Here is a 22784-nt window from a genome sequence, read left to right on the forward strand (position 1 = left end):
ATTAAGAGATTAATAACCATATTGACCCTGGTTCAATACTAAATCCCTCTCATAGCAGGGATCCAAGAGGACCAGTATTTGAACAGATGCCAATACCACAACTGAAACATGCGTTGCACCCCCTGGAAAACACAGCTGGTGAGTGGGCACTCAGCTTGTGCACTTCCCTTTCTTCCTTGGTGCTTCCTCTCCCCATCTCACTGCCAAACCATTCTCTTTGGAAAAGTGAACATACATATTCTGTTAAACAAGGGGAAGTTGGTGTCAGGGATGAAAGTGTGCAAGTGTCCGGGTTACTGCTAAAGAAAAGGACTTTTTAAAAAATGTAGAAAACATCAGGCACTATTATTGATGCATATTTCAGGAAGTATATTTTGAAAAAAAAAAATAGTTTACTGTAATACAATTGATAGCAGCACTATGAAAATACCCAGTAGCACTAGAAGGCAAAAAAAACCCCAAACCAAACCCCAAACCACAAAAACTCTTGAAACATTAAAAGTTTGTAAGCCATTATCTAAAAAATCTGAGGGCTAAACTTCATGAACAAAGGGGATTTACATCCAATTTACATTATCAATCACAATTAGGCAAAAAGCTTAAAATAATTTCAAAAATATGACAGATGCAGAGATTATCACATCAAATCAGAAAAAAATGACCTAACCCAAAAATGTTTATACAGAGGCTTTCAGCATTTTTAAAATATTTTTTCCTGTCTTAACGCAACCAGAGTTTATAGCTGGTCTTCCACGAACTTGCTACTGTTGGAAATTGAATGTTAAAGAGAGAAAAAGTCCACTCTAAGTGCACGGCTTGATGCTCAGGGGTATTTTTGTTTGTTTGTTTGCTCCGGGGAAGGCAGTGCCGTTAGAGACGACACGGACTGCGTGGGGCAGGACAAGGGGCAGGACAAGGGGCTGGGGCTGGAGCCGGTCCAGCAGCAGTTGGGTTACAGTTTGCAGACGGGCGCCAAAATTCAAAACACGCATTGCACTGTACTGCAACTCCCAAGTGTGGCTGGAACAAAGAGCAGGAGGCGGATGGGGCAGGACCCGACCTCCCTGCGAGCAGCGACCACAGCACCCTGGGATTTGTAGTCTCCTCTCTGCTTCCTTCTCCAGATTCAGTCAGAAAGCTGAGATTTACGCCAAGTCGCACATTGTATGATCAGATCTCACTGGCAGCGCCCTGCCGGCAGTGACCCTCATGCAGGGAGGTTGTGCCTTTCAGAAAGCGCACGGGGAGTGATCTTGCTTCCATTTTAGCTATCACTCATAAACAGCCCTGGGGAAACCCACTGATACCAAGAGCTCCGCAGCTGGGTGTGGAAATTCCCACTCTCGGGCGGAGCTGAAGGGGCGCTCAGTGCTGTCCCAGGAGAGGTGATGCCCGAGCAGGTGAGACAAGCACTCTGCTGTCTCACAGCAGCCGGGACAAATCCTTTTCTATCAGATGCACATTTTGAGACAAATGCATTCAGGTGAAAACCTGTGATTTATGCAGTGATTGAGAGACTTACAGCTATTTGCCCACATGGATATTGACCATCCAGAATTCCTGGGTTTATTCCAAGGTTTTCCAGTTTGAGGTGTACTTGATACTAGGATTTCACATGAAGATTGTTTTAGTTCTATTTTGAGGCCAAACACCTACTTTTTCACCCTGGGTCCATAAGTTTTCACATCATATGCTGTATTTTCTTGCTGTCTTCCCCTTTCTCTATCCAGATCTTTGCATAATGCTCTTGCTACTGTTTCTCTTTGCTCTTCATACAGATGACAGACTTTTGAGTCTGTTCTACCGAGTTCTCCTTTTTCTCAGCCTTCCCTTGTAGCTGAAAGGCACAAGGCCAGGAACAGCTTTGGGAATGGTAATCCAGTTTATAGTAGTTAATGTGCAAGAACTGACAGAATTTGGGGACTTTGGGAAAAATACTACTCCAAATATTTAGGAAGAGAAAACTTCTCAGTGGATTTTAGTTTGTACAAAGTTTGACTACATAGCCAAAAAACATCACTCTTTAGGCACTCCTAAAACATCAACCTTGGGAACGTCCAATACATGTTTTCTCCATTTCAGCACAGAGCTGGACCCTGGCCTGCGCAGAGCCGACAGCAAAGCACAACAAAATCACACAGCCCACAGGCGGCTGTGGACAATGTTTTAGGGAACTACAGTGAAAACACACAAATACACCCTGTCAGGGAACCGATCACCCCACAGGCCTGAGCCCCGTATGTGGACCCGGGCTGCTGCTCCGCCGGGAGCGGATGAGGGTCAGTCCTGTCGGTCGCTCCGGTCCCTTCCGCTGTTGCCACCAAAACCTCTTCACCTCAGAACCGGGCCCGCGCCCGATTCTGCCCGAGCCGGCCCCGCGGTCCCTGATAGGACGCGAAATGGCGGGCAGCGCTCCGCCCCGCGGCCATCTTGGCGCCGGGACTGCATGTCCCAGGCGGCGCCGCGGCGGGAGGGGCTGCCCGCCCGCCATCTTAGCGCTCCCTCCCCCGGTGCGGCGGGATTGAATGAGTCGCTGCCCGCCCGCCCGCCAGCCCAGCGCCATGTCAGGCACTCCGAGCCGCGGCACCCCCGGCGGGACCCCGCTCTCGCCGACCCGCATCTCCCGGCTGCAGGAGAAGGAGGAGCTGCGACAGCTCAATGACCGCCTGGCCGTTTACATTGACCGTGTGCGGGCGCTGGAGCTGGAGAACGACCGGCTGCTGCTGAAGATCTCGGAGAAGGAGGAGGTCACCACCCGGGAGGTACGGCCGGAGTAGGGGACGAGCAGCGACGGCCCGTGGGGTGCCCCCCCCCCCCCCCCGCCTCCGTCCCGGGGCGGGTCCGCGGCCTGGGGCTCGCCCGGCCAGTTCCCGCCCGTTCCCTGCGCGTTCGGGGCGCGTTGTGGCGGCTCCGTGTGGCTGCCGCGCCATGCGCGTCCCGCCGGGCGGGGAGCGGGGGCTGTGCGGACCCAGCGCCTGCCCGCGCGGCCCCTCGAGGCTGCCGGGGCTCTCTGGCCGCGGTGTCGGGCTGAGAGGCCACTGGCGACACATTGAAGGCGGCTCAGGCCGGGATTCGGCACCGGCAGGAGCCCGTGGCGGGAGCGGAGCGGGGCGGACGCTGCGCTGCGGGCCGTGTTGCCGGCTCCCGGGCCGGCCGGGCTGCAGCGTGGAGCCGCCGCGGGTCCCTTGGCCGCGGGCGGGGCTCGGCCGGGACCGTGGGCGGTCCGAGCCCTCCGATGCCCCGCGCCCACAGCACGCGCGTACCCTGGTACCGGGGTGTTCGGTGTCCCCTACGGCTTCTCTCTTGACGGCTGATGCGATGGGATGGAAGATGTAGAAAGGGTTTAGACTGCCTTTGCCTCTCGCCGTAGGAAATCTTTTACAGACCCCATAAATACTCGGAATCAAATCCTTGTAAGCGACACTGATTTGTTTCCTGGAATCTTGGAAGCAAAACTGGATGATTCTTTTTCCTAAGCCTTGCTTTTCCCTATTCTGTGGTGTCTGCCGCCCCCAGGACTCTCCTTCCCTTATGGCGGAAGGATGTAGTCGGTGGCACACTGGGGATGGTCCCGTCCTGTGCAAGACCAAACCCCCTCAGCAAGGTGCGGTGTCCCAGCGCTGAGATGATGTCAAACTGCTGTGGAAAGCCTATCAGTAAACATGCTGGACTGTAACTTCTGGGATGTGGTGGATTGCTGTGCCACTGTGTAGCTTTTAATTTTTTTTTGGTTTTCCTTTTTTACCCCTTAAGATGCTGATTTGATGATGCTTGGGGTGGTGGGAGGAAGGTTTGATTTAATTTAGTTTAAGCAGAGCAGATACGATAATGTCTTATCTGGGGAGTGGTTGGAGTACCTGCCATCAGTGCATGTATGCCCAAAACCGAAGTACCTTTAAAGTCCTTTTGTGTCACTTAATGATACATTGTAACTTCCACGCTTTCAAATCACTAGATATTTCTAAGCGTGAAACATCACTTACCGTGTGAAATCATGCTATAAACAAAATAACCACATCTAATTTACGGAACTTCTAAGCTGTATATCGCTGGAGGCTAGAAGGAGTATCCCTTTGAAATGCAAGAGGCAGAATGTAATTCTATTGACAGTACACATGTAGCAAGAGTAAGAGGGCAAGCAGACAACGTAGATATAATCTCATTAGACTTCTAACGTGAGCATAAACCAGCTCCTAACAGCAGTTCTGTGTGTTAGCAACTCCGAAAAGTATTCTGATGCAGTAACTGGAAAATAAACTTGAGAATTTTGATAGGAACCTTTTGGTTTCTTTGCCCTTGAGCTTTCCTTCTCAGGTATTTTCATCCTTCAAAAAGCTCTTAATCCTTAGACACATTCTAACAAACTTCATCGGTTTCATCAAGCTCTTCTTTGACACTGACGGTTTGGCTTGTCACTGGACCACCTTTGTTAAATACTTTCCCCATCCCTTTAGGAAGGTTTATTTATTCTTTACATATATCCACAAAATGAAACTTTGTAGTTTTATTGTTTTAGTGCTGGATAGTGGACATTGGTTTAAGACTGTGGAAGCAGTAAAACTTCACATAGCTGCCAGATTTTGGTTTTACTGGAATGGGAGAATACTGTCCTTTCACTTTTGGGACCAACCTAGTAAACTGGATTTTCTGCTGACAATTCAGTTTTCTTATTAACCATTGGAATTTGCATTCATAAAATGATTAGGCTTAGTGTGAAATAAGATATTAATTAAAAATAAACCCTCAAAATCCCACAACTCCCTCCCAACAAACCCCAAAGCAGCTCTAACTTCTGTGTAGAAGCACAGCTGAACATAGTGCAGTGAAATTCGCATACAGTTCTCTCTACGTTATTATATCTTTATATACACAAGCGTCTAAGCTCTACATGCTCATAGGAGACCATTTTCTTTTTCCACAGTGTTCAAGATGAAAATTCCCATTGCTTGTCCTCAGCTATGTGTAAATTTGAGTCTGATCTTATTTATTATTTATAAAAGCTGACTGAATATTCTATATTTTTTGGCTTATCTTTGGTAATGGCAGAAAACATCATCTGCCACTGTGGTAGGTGGTATCATGCACGCTGTGGGAGACAGGCAGGAGGGACTGCACACCAATGGGCTCTTGGTTACTACCTGAGACTTTTGCCTAGAGAGCAGATGATGGGGTCCATGACCAAAAGTGAATTTCTCAAGGCTGAGGATAGCTATAGCTAGCAGTAGACAGAACCATGGTACCATGAGAGAGATGTTTGTCCTTTGCTTGTCACTCCAGTATCTCACGGGGACCATACTTGAGCTGGGTAAGACCATTATTGACTGACGTGACATGTCCTGAGTAACGGGTGACTGTTCCTGACACTCCCTGCCCCCACCCTGCATGCATGGGAACAGTTTTGATCTGTGCTCAAAGCTCTGGTTTAGGGTAGTGTCTTCTAGATGAGAGAAGTTCTACTGATGCTGCTCAGGCAAAGACTGTAGTCACTGTTCTGCCAAAGATTCTTTAATCATTGGCTGATCAGGATGTTCTTTCTCCTTGTTTCAATCACCAATTTGAACAAGATTGCAGAAAGCAGCCGTTTGCTGTTCCGTGTGGCAGTCTCAGCATGGCCTTTCAACAATATTATTCCTATTCTTTTTGATGAACACAGGGCTGCCATCTCTTAATAGCAGAGAAAAGGAGTTTTGCTGTTGATTCATCTTTAGTTCTTTATCAATTATAGCCTTTTTCCTACATTGTCCAATGCTGCTTTACTTGTATGCAGTAGGTGCCTAGACAAATAAAATGTGTATGCAGTAAGCCCTCAGACAAATGCAAAAAAAGTTTGCAGATGTAGCTGGGGGAACCTTGTGTAGGTTGCTGCCCTTGTGTAGGTTGGCCTGTGATAGAAGAGAAATTGAATTCATCCCCTTGTTTTTCTACATCCCTAGTACATGATTGATGCTGTTCTCACTGTTGGGGTCACTGTTGCAATAACCTGATTTGTGAGGCTGGGACGGGAGATACTGGGAGAGCTAAGAGGAGAGTCCTAGAGCTCTCCTCAATTCCCTTTTACTAACTCCCTGTCCTCTCCTGCAGTGCTTATGGTTGCAGCCTTCCAGAACAGATGTTTTGGTGGGGATGGGAGGGATTACTGCACTGTTCCAAGGACACCCCACTGTGCTCACCCTCTGAAAGGAGAATTAGAGAGAAAAATAAGATCCCTGGGAATGTCAGCTGCTGACAGCAATTGCCCTTGTGACAAAAGCAGTATCTATGGGGGTTCCCTCCTTGCCTGTGTCTTCCCAGCTCTGTGGGTGTGAGTGCAGGTGGCTGCAATCTCACCTGGTTTCCTCTTACCTGCCAGTGTTGGCGCTACCGTGCCCTTTAGTGTGCACCATGTGTGGTGACCAGAGCTACTGTCATGACCAGGATATTAGGGTCTGATGTTGCCTAGTTGCCACCTGCAAAATACATGCTCAGATGCTGCTCTGGATGTTGTGTCACTCAAGTTGCAGCCTCTAAAATACTGGGTTAAATGGTCTTCTGGCACTGTAGACATCATCTGGGAGGTGACATGCACATCTTCGTTGTTCTTGAGAGCTTGACTGATATTCTTGGAGAGTCTGAGCCATAGCTGACTGGCAGTCCTTTGTCAATCTATAACTGGCTAAATAAGACCATACTGAGCCACACCTGGTGGGAATATACTTCTGTTTTACACATTAATGTGTGCTAATGAGATTAATGTTTCATCACCAAATTTGTCTGGAGTCACTTGTGATTGGCTGGAGCATGTTTCTTGCCTAGCACGTTGGTTCAGTGCCTTCTTGACGTGTTTCAAGTCTTCACTGAGTGACATCTTGCAGCTTTTCTCAAGCAGTTGCTTTGGGAGCGTCTGTGTCGGTGTGTCTGCCATTGACCCACTGCCTAGTGAGCTTTGAATGCTCCCGGCACAGGTACGTGAGAGCAAAAGAGGGGGGGAAAAGTGAAAGCAACATTTGTAATGCAATATGGGTGTTGAGGTTGGTCTCTGCAGGAAGAGTTATGTTTGGGTGCACATGGACATGAAGTGGATTGGGCTGCAGCATGTCCTTCTGTTTTCTGCTGAACTCCATTTTCAGGTTTTAGTTCTATTTTTTCCATCATCTTCAGATGGGGTTTACATTTTCACAGTGGAGGGACCCATTTGCTGGCTGAACCTGTCATCTGGGAAGGTTCATTGCTGCTTCCCAGGGCTTGTGTTCTGGACATTGTAGAGAGGCTGCTGAGGCTCACATGGCCCATATGGATTTTATCCTTTCTGCTTTTCCACAAAGGGACCAGTGCTAGTGACAAGAGGGACCTGAAGAGTATCAAACATAACTACATGGCTCTGGCTGGTTGTTGGAGGTTAGGACTTGTCTTTTTTTTTTTTTTCTTTCTCTCTCTCTCTCTCTCTTAGGGAATTTTTCTCCCATTTGTTTCCTAAGAGACCAGAATGATAAATACCTGAGAGACAAAAGATGTGGCCAAGATGGGCGGAAGGGGTGCAGCTGGCCGGAGTCTCTAAGCTGGGGGGCTTTCTCTTGGGAAATGCAGAGATACCGCGAGGTTTTGGCTGGGGATCAGGGGCTGGGCTCAGCTCCTTGCTCACTCTTGGGATCAGAGGGGAGATGGCTGGGCTGCTGCTACTGCGGGGAGAATTCACTGCCACTGCAGAGCTCTGTCTTGCACTGCTTTCTCCTTACTGTGGGTGAGCCTTTGCTCGTAAGAGCAGCCTTTGCACTGGGACCTTATCAATGCCTCACCTCCCTGGGAAGGGCCCTCACCATCTACGTGGGTGCCTCAGGGGAAAACCCGGGGCCCTGAGCCCCTCCAAGGGAGCATCTCCCGGCTGCTTCTACCCAGCCTCGCTGCCTTCTACTGGTGCTTCCTGCGTTTTGCGATGATTTAACATGACACCCTGGGTCTGCCTGACCACTGCAGTTCCTGGCACAGCTCCAGATTTTTTGCTACACTTTGTTTGCCACCCGCGTGTGCCCGCCTCTGCCGTTCCAGCCTGCTGCTGCGAGGCTCCTGCTGCAGTCCATTCCGCTTCCCGAGTGCCGCTGAGCCCGGCCGCCCCAGCGAGTCTGTAAAGGAAAGCCCCTTCTCTCCCTGTGCCGCCGCCTCAGCCGCCATTGCCGTGTGGAGAGGCGGCCGCGCTCGCGCCACAGCGCCCCCTGCAGGCGCGGGGGAATCGGCGCCCCCGCCCTGCCCGGCCGGGAGCCACCAGCGCCCCTGGCGGCCGCGAGCGGAGCTGCGCCGAGGGGAAGGCGCCGGCAGCCGGGAGCGGCTGGCGCTGGGCTCTGCTGCTGCTCGTCGGTGCTGCCGCTGCTCTTGGTTCATCTCCTTGTACAGATCTAGATATACTAGCAAAGAACGCGTACTCCTTTCCCCATATCTTTGCCTGAAAGCCCCTTAATTTCAAAGTTACAATCATTTGGAGGGAAGGGGGTAATATTTTTCCGTTCCAAGGGAGGTTCTTGCCTTCGTTGGCAGGCACCTGTCTTTCAAACCAAGACAGTGATTGTCAGTGGCATCAGGGCCCAGGTGGTGTGGGGAGAGTGAAGGGCTTGAGGATAGCTGAGCAGATCCTGCAGAGCAGCTCTGGATTGCACAACTGCTGGAGGCAACAGGGTTTTGGATTCTACAACAAACCCCAAGCACAAATAGAGGCTGGGTGGAGAATGGATTGAGAGTAGCTTTGGAGTGAAGGACTTAGGGGTGGTGGTGGGTGAGAAGCTCAACCTGCCCCAGCCATAAGCACTGACCCCCAGAAACCCCCCCTCTGCTGGGCTGAGCCCCCAGCGTGGGCAGCAGGGGAGGGAGCGATTCTGCACCTCTGACCTGTTCAGGTGAGACCCCACCTGCAGAGCTGCCCCAGCCCTGGGGAGCACCATCAGAAGGTCATGGAGCTGCTGGAGGGAGTCCAGGGGACATTGCAGAGATGCTTCAATACCTGGAACATCTCTGCTATGGAGATGGGTAGAGAGAGTAGGGATTCTTCAGTCTAGAGAAGAGAAGGCTCTGGGGAGACTTTAGAGCCCCTTCCAGTGCCTGAAGGAGCTCCAAGAGGGCTGGAGAGGGACTTTGGACAAGGATCTCGAATAACAAGACAAGTGGGAATGGCTTCCACTGCCAGAGGGCAGGGTTATGTGGGGTATTAGGAACAAATTCTTCCCTGTGAGGGTGGTGAGGCCCTGGCACAGGTTGCCCATAGAAGCTGTGGCTGCCCCATTCCTGGAATTGTTCAGGTCAGATTGGGGCTTGGAACAACCTGGGATAGTGGAAGGTGTCCCTGCACATGGCAGGGGGTGGAATGAGATGGGCTTTAAGGTCTCTTCCAACCCAACCCGTTCTGTAATTCTGTGACTATGGAACTGTCTTTCAGGATTCACAACTGCTTCAGAGAGACAGGATCCACCTGACTAAATGTCCAGTATACAGCTGGATAGCCGTGTCACATTGTGGGTGAGCAGCTGGCTCAGGCATTGAGCACAAAAGGTTATAGTGACTGGGGTGATGTCAGGCTGGCATTGGTCACTAGTGGGGTTCCATAGGGTTCCAACCTCAGCCCAGTTCTCTTCAACATCTTTATCAATGACCCTTGGATGCAGGACTCAAAGGAATACTAAGAAAGTTTGCCAATGACACTAAATTGGAAGGAGCTGTCAACTCCTGTAAGGGCAGAGAGGCCCTCCAGAGAAACATCAACAAATCAGATAGATGGGAAATCACCAACCATGTGAAGTTTAACAAGGGCAAGTGCCAGATACTGCCCCTGGGACAGGGCAGCCATGGCTGTGTGGATGGACTGGGGAACAAGAGGCTGAAGAGGAGCTACAGAAAGGGACCTGGGGGTCCTGGTCAACGGCAAGTTGGATCCGAGTCAGCAGTGCCCTGGAGCCAGGAGAGCCAACCGTGTCCTGGGGGACATCAGGCACAGCCAGGCGAGGGAGGGGCACCACAGTATAAAAAAGACAAGCTAATAGAGTGTCCAAAGAAGGGCCAGAAGGATGGGGAAGGGTCTAAAGGAGCTGCTGAGGGCACTCAGTTTGTTCAGCCTGGAGAAGGGGAGACTGGGGGGACACCTCAATGCCATCTTCACCCTCCTCATGAGGGGCAGGTACCAGTCTGTACAGTCTTGTGACCAATGACAGAGCTTGAGGAAACAGCATGAAGCTGAGTCAGTGAAGGTTTAGGCTGGATATCAGGAGAAAGTTTTTTCCCAGGAGGTGGTTGGGCACTGGACAGGCTCCCCAGGAAAGTGCTCACAAGGTTGCCAGAGCTCAAGGAGCATTTGGACAACACTCTCAGGCACAGTGTGGTATTGTTGGGGTGCCCTGTGCAGGGCCAAGAGTTGGACTCGATGCTCCTGACAGGCCTAACTCAGCATATTCTCTGATTCTGTGAAAGTTGTTCTGGTATCTTTTCACAGAAGCAAAAGCAGCAATTTTACATGGTCTGTACATTTTAGCTGATACACCTTTCAAATAATCTTGTGTTCTAAAAAATATAAAGGTATAGAAGACTTTGAGGTGCCTCATACAGTCTGTATCACTGATTATATATTATTTTGGGACAGGGAGAAGTCTGTAGTTCTTCATCCTCTGAGGTAGAGAACAAGAGTGGAAGCTCATTTCTGAACATATCCCATTTCTCTAGTTCATCTGGTTTCAGATTCTTCGTAGCTTTGTAGTGCAAGAGCAGCAGAATCAAAATGGGCCCTTGGCCTCATAGTCCACAAACTGTCCTCAAGTGTTTAAAACAATCTCTCAAAGCATCAGTATTGGGAATGAGGGCAAATAATTGAAGCTAAGATTGTAGGGTGCACTGATCTAGTTCAGCTTATCTCTTGGGAAGGCTTGCACATTTCAAACATAGCATGTTTTGTTGCAATAGTAATAAAAACTAAATCTTTGGGACTGCTCGTTAATTGAAAATGTTCAATATAGATTGTTCTTAAATGGCAGAAATCATATCGTACACCATTTTTCAAAGAAACTTATGGGTAACCTGGTCCTATGTTTCAGTTCTTTGATAGTCGTTGGGATGTTCTCATTTCTTTTTTCCCCTTAGGTGAGCGGAATCAAGAGTCTCTATGAGTCTGAACTGGCTGATGCTCGAAGAGTTCTGGATGAAACTGCCAAAGAGAGGGCTAGATTACAAATTGAAATAGGAAAACTGAGAGCAGAACTTGAGGAGTTCAATAAAAGGTGAGGATTCCTTTTTTTTATATATATTTGCTGTGGAAATTATACAAATGATGCTTCTTAAAATGCCTTTTGGAAGCAGATCAGTGAGAAGATACTGGCTTGTCACAGGGAAAATCTTTCAGCTTGTTGGTAGAGCTGGTCAGAGCACATAATTCCAGCAGTATACACACAAGTGTATTTGTAGGTGTAAGATGAATATCATGTGATTTGAGGCTCAAACAGATGGCTGTGCCTGCTTTGTCCTGTTGTACCTCCCCTTACGTGGACATGCGTGTGTGCAGCTGCTTGGTAAACTGGATTGAGAAAATGATCTAGATTAAAATGGATCCATCCAAGGAGGGTTAATTCATCATTTTTGTAGTCTGGTTCACTGCACGACTGATGGGAGAAATGGAAGAAAAGGGAAAGGGTGGCCCTGAGCAGTTTGGGAATATGGAAGCAGTGTTGCCTTGAAAATACATGATGCTACAATGCAAATGTGCTGGGAAAAGACCTTGTACTGATTAAATTTTTAAAAACTGCTGTTCAGTTTGCTTCACAGAGAACTGGCATAATGAACCAGTTCCTGAAGCCAAGTAGTAGCCGTTATTTCAATTCCCATGGGAATTTTTGTAATCAAATACTGTTTAGCAGTAGAAACTTCATTTTAAAATTAATATATGTGGTGGCAAAAATCAATTTTTGCTTCTAATTTAATTTTGGTACCTATTTTAATAGATAAGATTTGGGAATTACAGATTTTTCCTGAGCGGGTCATTATGTACATCACCTTTTTATCAATGTTGTCGGCCATAAAACAGGTTTTAATCTGTCGGTGCCACTACAGGCCTACTGTGTAAGTCTCTCATTTCTCTTCATTTGCAACTAGTGGTTATAAAAGGACTTAAGTGTTTCCTTCCCTTGTCTTTTTTTTTCCTGACTAGTTAGTTGATTTATGATAAAGTATTTCATGTTTTCTCTGTAAACTTTGCTATATCACTGGATACTCATTTTCTATGCTGGGCCCTCTTTTTAAAGTCAGCTATCGGAGATATTTTTGGACTTTGCCCTAAAACAACTGTCCAAATATGAAATAGGAGTAGTGTAGGCATCTGCATTTGGGTGAGTCGGTGTAAAGCCTATTGAAGCACGGCCAATACCATAGGCCTGCATGTGGCCAGACGACCTGTGCACTGGTGTTTGTGGACTCGCTTAGCTCAGCTTTTGTCAACCATGAAAAACCCCTCTGGTAACTAGGTCAGCCATAAAACCCCTGAAGTGCAGTGAGGTGAATCCCACCCAGCCCTACTGGGATGTTCCTGTTAGGACTGTTTTTCCCCTTCAAAGCCTCAGGCCAGCAGTCTTGGCATTTATTTTGGATAGTATATTTTGCATGGCCATTGGCATCACGTGGTCTTTAGGGTTGTTTCTCTTGTCTCGGGATAGCAAGTGCTCTTCTTGCTTGGCTTTTAAAGCAAACTCCAGAAGAGAGCAACAGTAGTAACTGGTAATTTGGTTCACCTCTTGTGTTCTGCAAGATGATATTTCTCTCTTTTGATTAAGGTATCCTTGTAAGAAGTATCTTCACTTGGTAGGTAATGAGAATCCAGTTGATTCCTGTTCTTTAGACTTTTGATAGCTGTAAGAGATTTTACAAATACCTTGTTGTAGAAAGTTGTGCATGTAAAGTGATGGTGTTTTCCCTTGGATCACCTCCCTCATCATTTGTTTGGACAACTGAGTTGTCCCTTACCAGTCACTTCAATGACCAATTCTACTAAATTGATTTTAACTTTTTGTTTGTCTTCTGCAATAGATGAGGAAAAAATACCCGGTTTTCTGGGTTTCTCTCTGTTTTTACAGTTCATAGCAGTAGAGTTGAATTCTTCTTCAGCTTCAGAGTTTCTTCTACCAAATTCCTTCCAGTCCATTGAGATGCTTGTATTGTACTTGGAGTGTTCTCAGGGTGTCTGGCTTGTCATATGGCCACATTTTAAGTATGACTTTGCAAATGCAACTTTTAATTTTTTGTCTGATTTGCTGTGTTCACTTGACATCTAGCTCATTACTGAAGCTTCCCTGTCCATGCTGATGGTCAGATGTTGCTTCTCTCAGACCAAACTTGCTTTGAGAACTGTGTGTAGTGGAAGAGTAGGTTATTGCATAATTTTATATTCACTACTATTACCTCTGTCTCTCTTTCAAGCTGATTACAGAGGAGAGATTTAAGGATGCCACCACGGTCTGGCCAGAAGGGATCCCAAACACTGTCGTTCCGTTGTTTGCTTGGAATAGGTTGGGTTGCTGGGACAGGAGATAATAGACTTCCCTCAAGACATAGGATCCAAAAACAGACAAGCTACTGCTTTAAAAGAAGATTCCGCCTTTCTTTTTTTCTCCCAAAACCTGGGTTTGTGAGCATGGAAAGCCTTGAAGGCACTGAAGATACTCCAGGGAGGCCACGGGGTGTGGTTGGAGGTGGTGACATCAGGCCTAGTTTGTGTCCAAAGGAGCTTGAGGCTTACCCTTCTTTTAGTTCCTTCTTGGGGCTGTCTACTTGCACAATTTCAACTTGTGGAGCAGCTGACCAAGATGCATCCAAGAGCCTTGGATGGAACACAAGGATTTGTGGCAGTGTCTGTGGTCTAGGAAAGAACAAGGTTTTTCTGTCAGTGTAATGGACTTCAGAGCAAGCACTTCTGCTTATGTCTTTCTGTATCTTGTTCAGATACTGACAGATGACACTACCTCAGGGTTCCATGTGAGTGCAGATTCAACTCCCGGGGTTTGGATTCTGGGGCACATATTTTGTTTAGTTTAGATTTTTTTTCTCTTACTGTGTTACTGATGTTGTAACATTTTTGGAGGATTTTTAGTGTTTGGGATAATTGAATATAATTTTGCTTAGTAAGTCAACAAGAAGCATCCCAAAGCTTTTTCTAGAGTAGTTTGTAGACCAAAGGTCTACTTAGCCTGTTAATTGATCTCTGTTGAAAGCCATTTGTCTAGAGAAGAAAAGAATGTGACATGCATAGCAGCAGTTCTCTGGAATACTCTTCCAGTCTTCAGCAATTCCTTTCAGCTAAGGGACTTCCTGATGTCCAGCTGGATTCTGTATAATAGCCATCATAGGTTTTTTGCATTTCAAAGTGTGACCAGTATCCTGAGACCAGCTGTTTGTGGAGTTCTTAGACATAGCAAGGGAATTCTGAGCTTACCTACATATTGTAGGTATTGTAGGTATACATATTGTATAAACATGTTGTTCAATCCACCTGCCCAGTTTCATTGGTTCATTTATCCCTTTATTTTTGTATTTTCCTTCATATCTCCTAGGATTTTTCTCTTTAATGATCTCGTTTTTTCAAGTGGAAACTTTTTACTGCTTCTATTCCTGAAGCTGCTCTGTGCTTTCAATCAACATTTTATCCCCTCTGTAATTTTTCCTGTTTTAGTGTATCCTCTTGGGAAGGAAGGCTTGCAGAATTGGAACTTCAGCCAGTGTTCAAGATGCTGCTGTACAATAACAGTGTTCAATGTCTTGTTCTCTATTTTATTTATGAATAATTTCTTAAACATGGTTGCATTTTGAGTGCTTCTGAGCTGCTGATGTGTGAAGAAGGGTAAGCTCCAGACAGTATTTTACATCAGAGTCAGAGATGTCTCCCAAGGCCCTAGTGAGTGGCAGGGATGCTACAGAACTCAAAAGTGTTTTGTCGTTACCAGATTTGCTGTGGCCTCTTTGGGCAGAGGTGAAGTAAGGCCCTCTCAGAGCCCTTCTGTGCAGGGTTCCTACCCCTGCTTATGCTCCTTGCCTTCCTTTTCAAAAGGCAAATTGAATCTGAATTTTTGAATTCTTTTTTATTTATGCATATGTGCACTACTTTTCTTCATTGATGCCTTTGTCTAATTTTACCTGTGCAATTATCAGAGAAGGATGTTGTGGGGGGACTTTATCAAAGGCTTTACAGAAGTCCAGACAGACAATATTCATAGCCCTTCCACGATGAAGTGACTCCATCAGTGGACAAGGGAAGGCCACTAGGTTGGTTAAACAGAACTTGGAGAAGCTGTACTGGATGTCTTGAATCACTTCCCTGTGCTCCATGTGCCTTAGCAGAGCTTCTGGGAGGATCTGCTCCATGATGTTCCCACATACAGAGGTGTGGCTGACAGGTCAGTAATTCCTAGAGTCCTCCTTCCCACCCTTTTGAAAAATGGGTGCAATGCTTCCCTTTTTTCTGTTATCTGGGCCTTCATCTGACTGCCATGACTTTTCAAATGTCATGTAGAGTGGCTTGGCAGCTACATCAGCCAATTCTTCAGGACTCTGGGGTGCATCTTGTCAGGTCCCATAGACTTGGGTATATTCAGGTTTCTCAGGTGGTCACAAACCTGACCTTCTCTTACAGGGTGAGCTATTTTGCCTTCCCAGTTCCTGTTTTGTGGTCCATCTACTCAAGAGGTTGCCACTGAAGGGTGAGGCAAGATAGTTGTTAAGTACATCAACCTTCTTCTCATCTGTTATTACTACTTTGCCAGTCTTGTTCATCAAAGAAGTACACTTGCATTGACCTTCCTTTTCTGACTAACATACCTGTGGAAGCTCTTCTTGTTATTCTTGGTGTCCCTTGCCAAGTTCAACTTCAGCCGCACCTTGGCCCTACTGACCCTATCCCTACACAACCAGGTAGCGTCTCCGTACTCTTGCCAGGATACCAGTCCATACGAATACTGCCTCTGCATTATCCTCTTGCTTTTTAGTTTGACCTGCTGGTCTCAACTCATCCATACTGGTCTCTTGCCTTCTAGTCCTGAGGATCAAGAGCTCTTGTGCTCTAGAAAATTTCCTAAAAGATCTTCTTCCTTGTCCCTGAGGGCAGTTCCCCAGGGAGTGCTATTGACTAACTCCTTGAACAGCAGGCAGTTTGCTTTCCTAAAATTCGTTCTTCATTGCTCTTCATTTGACCCATGTCTCTCAGGACTTCAAACTCCTGGACTGCATGATCACTGCAGCCCAGGCTGCCTCCTGTCCTGACATCACCGATTGGCTCACTTGTATTGATGACCATCAGGTCCAGTATCTCATCCCATCTGGTAGAGCTGTTTATTACCTGGCTTGACAAGCTATCCTCGGTGCTTTCCAACAGCCTTCTGGTCACCTGCTACTTTTCCAGCAGATGCTGGGATGGTTGAGGCAGGATGAGTCTACGAGTGCAATGCCTCCTGTGGCTGGAGCAAAAAGGCTCCACTTGATCAGTCAGCCAGGAGTAGACACCAGCTACAAGGGTTCCCATTGTGGCCTTGGTCTCTGATTCTTACCCACAGGCTTTCAAAATGCTCATGGCTGTTCTTCAGAGACAGCCCTTCACATTCAATCCACTTCTTGGAGAGGGCAACCCCTCCACCCCTCCTTCCTCACCTCTCCCTTCTCAACAGCCTGTAGCTGTTGATAATTGAAGTCCAGCCATGAGATTGATCCCAGCAAGTTTCAGTGGCGACTAGGTCGCAGCTTTCCAGCAGCACAGTGGCTTCCAGCTCCTCCTGTTTGTTGCCCACCCTACATTCATTGGTGTAGATATACAGCTGGGCTGTCGGCTGTGTCATCTTCTTAGATGAATGCCCGTTAATTTCTTGGAGGTGTTTCACATGTGTTTCCCTATGGGTTCCTATTATCTCAGGAGCCACCAGCTCATAATCTCCGTTAGACTTTCAGAGTACCCACTGGAAACTGGGTGTGAGTCTAGGGGGTGAGGGGGGCAAGGGGCAGGAAGCACTTCCTTCTAATGAGAAAGAACAGTTAACCAAAATGTGTGTGGTGCAGTTGATGCACTGGAGGGAAGGGATGCCACCTAGAGAGATCAGGACAGGCTGGAGAAGTGGGCCTGTGTGAACCTTAGGAAGTTCAACAAGGCCAAGTGTAAGGTCCTGCATATGTGTTGGGTCATTCCCATCACAGACACAGGCTGGGTGGGAATGGATCAAGAGCAGCCCTGAGGAGAATCAATCAATGGATGAAAAACTGAATTTGAGCTAACAATGTGCACTTGCAGCCCTGAAAGCTGATCATATCCCATGCTGGATCAAAAGAAGTGTGGCCAGTGGGTCAAGGGAGGTGATTTGCCTTGGTGTACTGTGTTCTGTTCTGGGGACCCAACATCAGAAGAATGTGGACTGCTGGAGCGAGTCCAGAGGAGGCCACTGTCTTGGTTTGAAAGACAGGTGTCTGCCAAGGAAGACAAAAGTCTCCCTTGAAATGAAAAAGAAAATGCAACCCCCTTCCCTCTGAATTATAATTTTGAAATTAAGGGGCTTTCAGGCAAAGATATGAGGAACAGGAATAACAGTTCTTTACTATTATATATCTAAATGTGTATAACCAGTCAAACAAACAGCAATAACTGTGGCAGTAACAGCAAACAATCCCAAACCCAGTCCCAGCCTTCTCGGCTGTCGGGCCCTTTCCCCTCGGGTGCAGTTCCGCTCGCAGCCGGCAGGGGCGCTGGCGGCTCCCGGTGAGCAGGGCAGGTGCGATGGTTCCCCCGCGGCTGCAGGGGGCGCTCCGGAGCGAGCTCGGGGAGCAGCGGCACCGGTGCCCTGGGATCCGGGAAGGGATGGGACAAAGGAGCTTCACAAACCCCTGGGCAGCCGATCCCGGTGTCCGGCCGGACCCTCGGGAACAGCAGGCTGGAACAGCAGGGACGAGCACAAATCCCAGGTGGCAGACGAGATGTATTCAAACTGCGGTGGGAACCCCCTGGAGGTCTGGGCAGGCAGGACGAGCACGGCTACAACGCAGCAAAGGCTCGAAACAACAGCGGGGCAGGGCGGCCACGGCCCAGCTCCCAGTGGGGCAGGGAAGGCGAGCTTGGGATCCTGGGGCTTCTCCGGTAGAAGGAAGGCAGGCAGGCAGCCGAAAAAGCAGAAGTCTTCAGTGCTGAGGAGTTCCTTCAAGCCTCTCTCTCCACCCAAACGCCCGGGAACTAACAGCCCACAAACCCAGGTGGAAAAGAGTAGCCCAATGGACCCCTCCCCCTGTGGCCAGGTCTTTTGTTTTTCTTAAGTACCCAGTAATTTGTCCCCCTGGCAACATGTATAGGGAAAATTCTTTAACAGAAAAAGAAAATGGAGGGGAAACTCCTAAAACCCCAGCAGCCATGTGTTCTGAGGGCTGAAACCCCTCTGCTCTGAAACCAGGCTGGGAGAGCTGGGGGTGCTCACCTGGAGAGGAGAAGGCTCCAGGGAGAGCTCAGAGCCCCTTGCAGGGCCTAAAGGGGCTCCAAGAGACAGAATGGGACTTTATACAAGGCAGATAGTGGTAGGACAAGGGTGACATAGGGTGGCATTGGATGGGATATTGGAAAGAAATTCTGTGTGAGGGTGGTGAGGTACTGAATCATTGAATTATGGAATATCTGGAGCTGGAATGGACCCACAAAGACCATCAAGTCAACTCCTAGCCATGCACAGACGCCCCAAAATCCCACCCTATGCCTGAGAGTCTTGTCCAAACTCTCCTGGAGTTCTGGCAGCTTTGGGGCCATGACCATTCCCCTGGGGAGCCTGTTCAGTGCCCCACCACCCTCTGGGGGAAGAACATAACATCCAACCACTGGTTGCCCTGAGAGAAACTGTGGCTGCCCCATCTGTGTGGAAGTGTTCAAGGCCAGGCTGGATGGGGCTTGGAGCTAACCTGGTCTAATGGAAGGTGTCCCTGCCCATGGGAGGGGTGAAACAAGATGAGATTTAAGGTCCCTTCCAACCCAACCCTTTCTGTGATTCTGTGTATTTTATAACATATACAATACATACATATATGTGCTATTTGTACCTTGAATGCAACTCATGAATGTAAAAGTTTTTCCTTTGAACCAAGTTTGTAACTAGGTTCATAAAGCAGTTGGGTAGTTTCACTTAATAAAAAGTTAAATATCTTTAGGATGTTTGAACACCATTTATATTATGTAAGGAACAGCTTAACTTTTAAAGATGTTTGTATCAGGAGTAGGGACATATTTTTAAAGCTAGAATTAAAATATTATTGTAAAAATAGCCATTCTCATATTATTCTGTAGCAGGTATGGTTCTGTCCTATATGCTGTGTAATGGCTTCCAGTGTTTGTGTTTTCATCTTCAGCTGTTTGACAAAACTTTTGACTGCTGGAGGGAGGGGGTAAGTGGAGGAGGTATGGATGATGAGGTGTGCAACATTTCTGCTTGGGTAGAACGCCATTCTCCCACAAGACTGTTGAACCAGGTCTGGTGAAGTGAATAAGCTCCATTCATTGATAGCAGAGGTAACTCTGATGGCCTGGTTAAGGAAAGTCTCCTGTCCTGGTGTTCATGAAGTGTCTGTTTGTATCTTTACCGGCATCACTTTTCCCCAGGTCAAGCCAGGTCTGAAGGTCAGTATCTGTCAGGTGTCATCATTCTGCTTGGTGTAGCAGTCTTCTGCTGGAGCTGCACGTTCCCAGCTCTGAGAGGGGTGAATGTCATGCTGTGACTTCCTCTGCCTGCTACCTACCCCACGTGTAGGGACAGGACAGCAGGGTGTGGCTTCAGACTGAAAGAGAGTATGTTTAGATTTGATGTTAGGAACAAATTCTTCCCTGTGAAGGTGATAAAGGCCTGGCACGGGTTGCCTAGAGCAGCTGTGGCTGCCCCATCCCTAAAAGTGTTCAAGGCCAGGTTGGACAGGGCTTGGAGCATGATGGGGGTGGAATGAGATGGGCTTTAGGGTCCCTTCCAACCCAAACAATCCTGTGATTCTGTGGTCACTGAAACATTTCCCTTGAGCAAACTTCGCACTTTCTGGAAACAAAGAACTCTCAAGAGTTACCCTAATGTGGTGTTCCTTGAAGCATTGTCACATCTCACCAGATGCGCTGACTGCTCTTGGGAACTTTTTAACATTCAGAGACCCCCAAAAGCAGTTTTACCTTTGTAAAACCTGTCACATTTTTGCATGAGGGCAATAAACCAGGCTGAAATTATAAGTGAAAATAAAAATGTGAATGAAAGTGGCTTGCAATGTTGTTAGTGTCCTTGAGGGGGGCCAAAGTTACTTATCACTGTCAAGAATTCTCTATGGCTCTTTGTCAGGCTGTACATCAAACACTTCTATTCATTCCCATCCCTGGAAGCACTCGCTTGCTGCCTGGCTTCTGCAGGTGGGAGGAAGTAGGAGGCTGTGTGAGCACATACTGCTCTTCATGCTCACAGTGAAGTGGCATTTGCCCTTTGGGTCCTGTACAGGCAGAAGGCTCCCAGGTCCGACTGGTTGTGACACAGGCACAGTGGCTTGTTTTACATCACAACATGTGTAATACAGTGCTTGTGACCTTCTGATGGCTGCTAAATAAATGTCTTTTAAGTAGAAGCCATGTTTTGTCTATATGCCTCCAGCAAGCTGCTGAATTTGAAGACACTGCACATACGTTGCAGAACAGAATTCACAGTGACAGACTGGACCGATAAGAAAAATTGGTTACAGTTAAATGAAAACAAATTCCAAGATCTACACCATGAAATGCAGAGAGAAAACACAAGCTGCATGCATCACAAAATAAAGGTGTTAACTTAGAAAAATGTGCGCATCATGCTGAACCATGTAAAGAAATTTTGTATGTAGAGCACACCAATACCCCATAATGGAGGATTTTTGTAAAATAATTCTAGCCAATTCAGGCAAATTAGAAATTCAAGAAGACAGTAACAAGTGATGAGGAGTTTGGGAACCAAGCCTCAGCATTTGGGCTGGTCACTAAGGTTTGTAAAATCTAGAGCAGTGGGTTTCAGCTTTTTTTTCTTCTCTTTGCAAACATAATGGTTTTTTTCCATGTTTGGAGTTGCAGGTTGAATACAGAGCCTATATGTAGTAGGAATTCTCTTCAAAGTTATTTCTGTGGGCCCTTGAAAGCAGCTTATGTACCACAGTGCAAACTACAGATCTATAGATTAGAAATTTGAGGAAAGGAAAGGAGAAAAATTAGGTCTGAGATGTCTTAACAGAAAAAAATAAAAAACCTGTTCCCTGCATCTCATGTGGTGTGAGACTAGAACAGCGAGCTTAAGCAGCAACAAGGATTACAGCACATAACAAAACAGTTTTTTAATAACATAATGATACATGCTGAGAAAAGCTGCAGAAAGTCACTATGTTAGTTGAAAAGACTGATGAATACTTGGTGGGCAGGAGGAAGATTACCTTGATGATATCTGCAAGTTAGATATAACAGCTCAAATAATGGTATTTAAAGCACTTGGACATGCTTTGGCTGTAATGAATACTGCTGAAGAAATACTGGTTTATTCCTGAAAGGTGAACACATTTCCATAGTGGATTGCTTTATTTTACTACTTTGTGTGGGAATATATAATGAGGAATAGGCTTGACCACATCAGATATGAAACCCTGGGGATGTTCAGGCCTCTTTGGCCGTTGCATGTACTTTGCTTCATGAGCTGTACTCCAAAGTAAAGGATATCAGCTGTGTAGCTGCCAGATGCAAAAGTACTGTTTGCACCTTGTGTGTATTACCATCTTTTGGCTGCCAGAGTTGCCACTTGTTTTTCCCATGTCTGTCCATGACGTGTTTTTTACCATGCTATGCATTTACAGAACGTGGTACTGGCTGCACATGGTACTGTTTTGGGGGTGTTCCAGGTCAATGATCAGCAGCATTTGCAGGTTACTGCAGGAGCCATGTAGTGGTGAGCTGGGCTTGATAAAAGGTGTGTGATAACAAAATACCTGTGGCTGTAACCAGGACATGCTCAGGATGGCTGTGCACCCACATATAAGTATAATGTACTTTTGTTTTTCCAGCTACAAAAAGAAAGATGCAGATTTGTCTGTGGCTCAGGGTCGCATCAAGGATCTGGAAGTTCTCTTCCACAGAAGTGAAGCAGAACTCAATACTGTCCTGAATGAGAAACGCAGTCTGGAAGCAGAGGTGGCTGATCTGCGTGCCCAGCTTGCTAAGGTATGGTGGGGAGTGCTCTCTTGCTTTAGCACAAGACAGGTTGTGTAGTGTAAATTCCCTTTTTTCTTTGCAGTTAGTTTATAGTCTGAATATCAATGATCCACCTTGCTTACTGCTGAACCTTTGCCTGGCCCCTCTTGGATACAAAACTACATTGTAAAAAATCTATGTAAAACAACCAAATCAACACATTATTTTAGACATTTTGCTCATCAGAAGCTTTTATTAAAAAATGTCTGGTGTTTCTATACTCATGGGATGTTGGGTTATCAAATGTTGTCCTTTGTAAGGTCCTGCATAATTTTACACTTGTGCTGGAGTACCCAGTGGGACCATGCTAGCAAGAAAAAGAAAGTGCAACATATTGTGCTTGAGGAATTAATAATCCTTGGCTCCTGTATCAAAATGTATTAAACTAATCCTACATTTTAAGTAGCTGGTATGCAAACATACAAGCTTGGTTTAAATATCACACACACACACACACTCTTTTTTTTTTGGTGGGGCTTTTGTTTATTGTGTTTCTTTCTTGTGGTGGTGGTGTGGGTTGGTTTTCTTTAAATCAGTGGCTTGACATTAGATTTGTTATTGTGAATAA

General features: G+C 46.9%; 1 protein-coding gene across 1 annotated transcript in view; it reads left to right on the plus strand.

The window, feature by feature from the left end:
* The first annotated feature begins 2525 nt into the window (after window positions 1-2525).
* LOC138099760 (lamin-B2) overlaps window positions 2526-22784 on the plus strand; it is a 34809-nt gene continuing 14550 nt past the window's right edge. The window contains exons 1-3 of the mRNA XM_068997239.1: window positions 2526-2762; window positions 11086-11222; window positions 22030-22186. Coding sequence (XP_068853340.1) covers window positions 2526-2762; window positions 11086-11222; window positions 22030-22186 — 531 coding nt within the window. The remainder of the gene's footprint in view (window positions 2763-11085; window positions 11223-22029; window positions 22187-22784) is intronic.

Source organism: Aphelocoma coerulescens, chromosome 28, assembly GCF_041296385.1.
Source record: "Aphelocoma coerulescens isolate FSJ_1873_10779 chromosome 28, UR_Acoe_1.0, whole genome shotgun sequence".
Lineage (NCBI taxonomy): Eukaryota > Metazoa > Chordata > Aves > Passeriformes > Corvidae > Aphelocoma > Aphelocoma coerulescens.